The 5,469-nt window shown below is 46.1% G+C and overlaps 1 protein-coding gene across 1 annotated transcript; it reads right to left on the reverse strand.

Annotated features, from left to right (window-relative positions):
• Positions 1-569: 569 nt before the first annotated feature.
• On the reverse strand, positions 570-1,084 carry LOC309400879 (histone H3.2). Its single transcript, XM_081969599.1, has one exon. It carries the CDS (start codon positions 1,061-1,063, stop codon positions 653-655), a length of 411 nt encoding a protein of 136 aa, XP_081825725.1. The 5' UTR covers positions 1,064-1,084; the 3' UTR covers positions 570-652.
• Between the last annotated feature and the right edge of the window lie 4,385 nt (positions 1,085-5,469).

Here is a 5,469-nt window from a genome sequence, read left to right on the forward strand (position 1 = left end):
AATCCCACCTTCGTCGATGTCCCTTTTTTAATAAAAAAAACTTCCAAGAAATAAGAGTCAAATCCGAGGGTGCGTTAAGGTTAAAGAGATTCAATGCCCTGCACCGGTCACTTAGCGGTAGTAGCTAACTACCGTAGCGCTGCTGGGAAGTTACTGTTGCAGGCTCGTATTTCAACCTACCTTCGCAATGAACCCCATGCGATCGCTTTGCACGGGCAAATGTTACTTACACCTCCGCTGATCAAGCCAGCGAATTTTGCAAAAAAACACAGAAATTGACACTCGCCTGGGAGCAAAGAACGCAAGAATGGCGATCGGTCACTCTGTAAATAAAGACACAAAAAAACATCTTTTATTTACATCTGGCTTTAGAAGCAGGGCACGTTAATTATTAGTGTAAATTGAAAACACCAAGACTCGGGACCATCCCTAGAGAATTAAGGCTGCGGGAAACGTTGCAATACTCTCGCTGGAAACGGGGGAGTTTTGAGCAACGTATTAAGAGTTAAATGGCGTTGTTTTTTAAAATGAAAATTAGAAATGAAGCCAGCTCTTTCCTGGAAGTGATGAATGGCTCTTAAAAGAGCCGTTAAAAGCACGAGGACTTTTCCAGTCTGCTCCCTCGACACCACCCGCAAGAGGCTGCGCGTCTTTACGCCCTCTCCCCGCGGATGCGTCGGGCCAGCTGGATGTCCTTGGGCATGATGGTGACGCGCTTGGCGTGGATGGCGCAGAGGTTGGTGTCCTCGAAGAGCCCGACGAGGTAAGCCTCGCTGGCCTCCTGCAGGGCCATGACGGCCGAGCTCTGGAAGCGCAGGTCGGTCTTGAAGTCCTGCGCGATCTCGCGCACCAGGCGCTGGAAGGGCAGCTTGCGGATGAGAAGCTCGGTGGACTTTTGGTAGCGGCGGATCTCGCGCAGGGCCACGGTGCCCGGGCGGTAGCGGTGAGGCTTCTTGACGCCGCCCGTGGCCGGCGCGCTCTTCCGTGCCGCCTTGGTGGCCAGCTGCTTGCGGGGCGCCTTCCCGCCGGTGGACTTGCGAGCCGTTTGCTTGGTGCGAGCCATCCCTTCTTCTAAACGCTCCGCCGCCGCCGCTCGCTGGAAACTGGAATGAAGGGAAGCCGTCGCGGGCGTTCTTTTATAGCCGGCTCGCTCTCCTCTGATTGGCTGGGGGGGGGGGGAAGACGCGTTCGAATGTTTGGGATTGGTCAGAATTAGAAAACCAGGCGAGGTCTAGCATCCCAACCACGTCTCAATGGAACAGGTTTATCAACAGAGCTGGAAGGGACCTCGTAGGTCATCTAGTCCAACCCCACTCTCCAAGCAGGGGGCGGGGGCTATATCATTTCTGACAGGTGGCAGTCTCTTCTTGAAACCTTCCAGTGATGAAGCTCCCAAAATTTCCGAAGGCAACTTCTGTTCCATTGGTTGATAGTTCTCACTGTCCTTCTGGAATCAGTTCCAAGTGGGGGGAAAAGACACTGGAAACACGGTGGCTGTTTGGAAAAGATGGTTTTAATGGTGGACGGGATCACATGGCTTGAAGATGCTGGGTGAAGAAGAAAAAAAGGGAAGAGATGCTGAGAGTTCCTAAGTTTTATACCCTCTCTGGGCTTTTGAGTTTGAGCTCGTATTCTGATTGGTTGTCAGGCTACCATGGGGCTATGCAGGGGCAACTTTGTAAGCTGTCCTGAGTCCCAGGCTTGGTTGAGCCTTGCTGGGTGATGTAATCTTCCCAGGTGCTATATAGTGAGAGGGGTAGAGAGCTGATCCTATCTTTGTTGGATCTTGGGTGAAGGCATTTGCCTATGAATAGACCTAGCTATCTCTTTAAGCGTGAACATCTGCTGTGGGCTATTGAGGAGGGTGGTGGCTATTAAGAGTGAGTCTGTTTCCTGCCTAAAACATACAATACAATACAATACAATACAATACAATACAATACAATACAATAGCAGAGTTGGAAGGGACCTTGGAGGTCTTCTAGTCCAACCCCCGCCTAGGCAGGAAACCCTATACCATTCCAGACAAATGGCTATCCAACATCTTCTTAAAGACTTCCAGTGTTGGGGCATTCACAACTTCTGGAGGCAACTTCTGTTCCACTGATTCATTGTCCTCACAGTCAGGAAATTCCCCCTCAGTTCTAAGTTGCTTCTCTCCTTGATTAGTTTCCACCCATTGCTTCTTGGCCTACCCTCAGGTGCCTTGGAGAATAGTTTGACTCCCTCTTCTTTGTGGCAACCCCTGAGATATTGGAACACTGCTATCATGTCTCCCCTAGTCCTTCTTTCTATTAAACTAGACATACCCAGTTCCTGCAACCGTTCTTCATATGAAGAACGGTTCATATGAAGAACATGTTCCTCCATTTCTCATCCAGCGAAATATATTATTCTGCCTTGCTAATATTTCCTAAAATATTTCATTTTTCTAGGAGAGGAGTAGGTGCTAACTTCCTGCAGTCCCAAAGATCCTATCCTGTCCTTAGAGCTGGGTGGGGAATGTAGATTTTAGGAGCCTTTGTTTTTCTACTTCTGGGAGAGCTGGGCTGAAGGCGGTTTGTTTATGAATAGGCTGGCCTGGATTTCTTCATAGGCACAGAATATCCTTCTCTAAAGACTTCAGGCACCTGCTGAAGGCTATTAAGAAACACTGGGGCCTGCTTTCTGCCTCCAAGAGCATGTTTCTTCATTTCTCCTTTGGGGAAATATAAAATTCTTCCTCTTTTAATATTCCCCCAAATATTTCATTCTCTTGGGGGGGAGGGAGGGATGTTTCCTACAATAATAAGGAACTGAACTGAAAAAGCTTCTTGAAGGAGAAGCTGTAGGAAGTTAGCACCCACCCCTCTCCTAGGAAAATGAAATATTCTAGGAAATATTAAAAAAGGCAGAATATTATAATTTCCCGAAAAGGAAAAACATGTTTCTAAAGACAAACTCAGAACCTCAGCTCTCTGCCCCCCCTCCATCAGATATTTTGGTGCCAACCTATCTACATAAAGACCGGGCCAGCTAATCTACAACATAAAAGATACGGCCCTCGAGGGGGGGGGTGATAGGATTAGCCCTCTATCCATCTAGCCACAGAACTCACCATAAGGCACCTGGGGAGATTACATCACCCAGCAAGGCTCAACCAAGCACAGGACTCAAGACAATACAAAGTTGCCCCTGTGTGCCTCCATGGGAGTCTGACAACCAATCAGAATACATGCCCTTACACAGGAACAGGAAGTTCCAAGGCGGGTCCAAGAGAGGGTATAAATCTCTCTCTCTCCCCCACTCATGTGCTGTTTCTTTTGCCCAGGATCTCAAACCATGTGGTCCTGTCCACCATTAAACCATCTTTCCAAGCAGCTTCCATGTTTCCAGTGTCTTTTTCCCCACTTGGAACTGAACCCAGAAGGACATTTCTTCCAACAAAGCAAAACATCTTCCTTTTGAAAAAAAAGCACCTTTGGGACACCAATAAAGGGGTGGGTGGGTAACAGAGGACATGAGATTTTCTTAAACATTGCTGCACAGGTTTAGCTAAACTTTGCTAAACAGGTTGCTTTTATTCAGTCAGTATTTGCCTGTTAGTAATTAATGGCTTGTTAAAACATCTTAAGGATGCATCATCCCTGCATTAAATACTAGAGCAATCTTGAAAAGCCTCCATCTTGAATTAAAGGTGACTAATAAATGCAGAAGGACAGGACAGGAACTTTAGGACCTAATAGGATTAATGCACCCCCATTGGAATAGTAAAAGACACAAGGCTCACATAATTGCACAACCCCCTGGAGCATCTCAAACCCCAGAACCCCATAAAAATCCATCCACTCACTCAGCCGTTTTGTCAGCCACCCCAGAGACATGCTGCTGTCACTGAAGTTTCGGAAAACAAAATAAACAGAGACCTTCCTTCCTTGTAGCCAGCCTCCATTTTATTTCCAATGTTTTTCCCCCATCCTGGCTTGGAAGCAGTCTGTATTTCCCTTCCAATACTAGGGCAATATTGAGAAGCCTCCATCATGAATAGAAGGGGACTAGTAAATGCAGAAGATCACTAATAGATGGGGAACTCTGAAATGTAAATATGAAAGCATTTCAAAAAAAGGTTTAGTCCTAACTTGATAAAGTTGGGCTCCTGAGCCCAATAAAAGGGGAAGGGAAGAAAAAAACACCTGACTACGTAGTTGGCAGGATTCGAACCTGCGCGGGGAAACCCCAATGGATTTCTAGTCCATCGCCTTAACCACTCGGCCACAACTACAACTGGAATGCCAGCTGTCTCAAGATGAAAGTAAATATTAAAATACCTGTTCTAACTTGCTTTTGTTCTCTTTAATTTATCCCTTTTGCTCTGCAGTTTCATGCTATTTCTTGAGATGTATGAGAATAGAAAGACTGAGAGGGGACACGATAGCAGTCTTCCAGTATTTGAGAGGCTGCCACAAAGAGAAGAGGGAGTCAAACTATTCTCCAAAGCACCTGAGGGCAGGACAAGAAACAAAGGATGGAAACTAAACAAGGAGAGAAGCAACCTGGAATTAAGGAGAAATTTCCCGACAGGGACGACAATTAACCAGTGGAACGACTTGCCTTCAGAAATGATGGACGCTCCATCACTGGAGGCTTTGAAGAAGAGAGACTGGACAGTCACTTATGTAAAATGGTATAGGTTCTCCTCCTTGAGCCGGGGGCTGGACTAGAAGACCTCCGAGGTCCCTTCCAGATCTATTCTGATTCTAAACTCTGTTCGGATATACAGCTGTCCGGGAAGATCGCTGGCCTAATGCCAGGCTACAGGCTAATAATAAAATGAGGAATTTTAGGAATTTGCTCCCGGAGCACATGGACAAATTCAAATAGGGTATTTAACCTACATGAATTCGACGTACAAGAGTTCATTTAGTGACTGTGGAAAGATACGACAGCACTGAAACAAAATGATTTTTTTTTCACACTTAAAAAGCATGGCAGCATTCCCATGGTCATGTGATCGAAATCCAGATGCTTGGTCGCCGACTTCTATTTATGACAGCTGCTGTGTCCCGGGGTCATGTCATCCCTTTTTACAATCTTCTTCTGACAAGCGACATCAATGGGAGAAGCCAGATTCGCTTAACCGTGTTACTAACGAAGGTGCGGCGATTCGCTTAACAACTGTGGCAAGAAAGGTGGTAAAATGGGGCAAAACTCACTTAGCAAATGTCTCACTGTCACTGCGTTAATTGTTTGCTAGCTGTGCTGAGAGATTACTGCATAGGTCATAGGCCTTATCAGCAAGTGATGTACCGCGCCTGCTCACACATTCCAGAGACTTTTTTTTGATCTTCTGTTCGCCTGCCAAGAAGGGGGACGACAATTGCTCTTGCCAAATATATCAATTAGATAGATTTGTTTTCATTTTATTTTCATATTAAAAGTTTGTTTTTGATTAGAACATGTTATCGGGTCTTATTTTAGCTTTTTCTGAAG

Source organism: Natrix helvetica (genome assembly GCF_964273705.1).
Source record: "Natrix helvetica genome assembly, chromosome: W".
In the NCBI taxonomy this organism is placed as follows: domain Eukaryota; kingdom Metazoa; phylum Chordata; class Lepidosauria; order Squamata; family Natricidae; genus Natrix; species Natrix helvetica.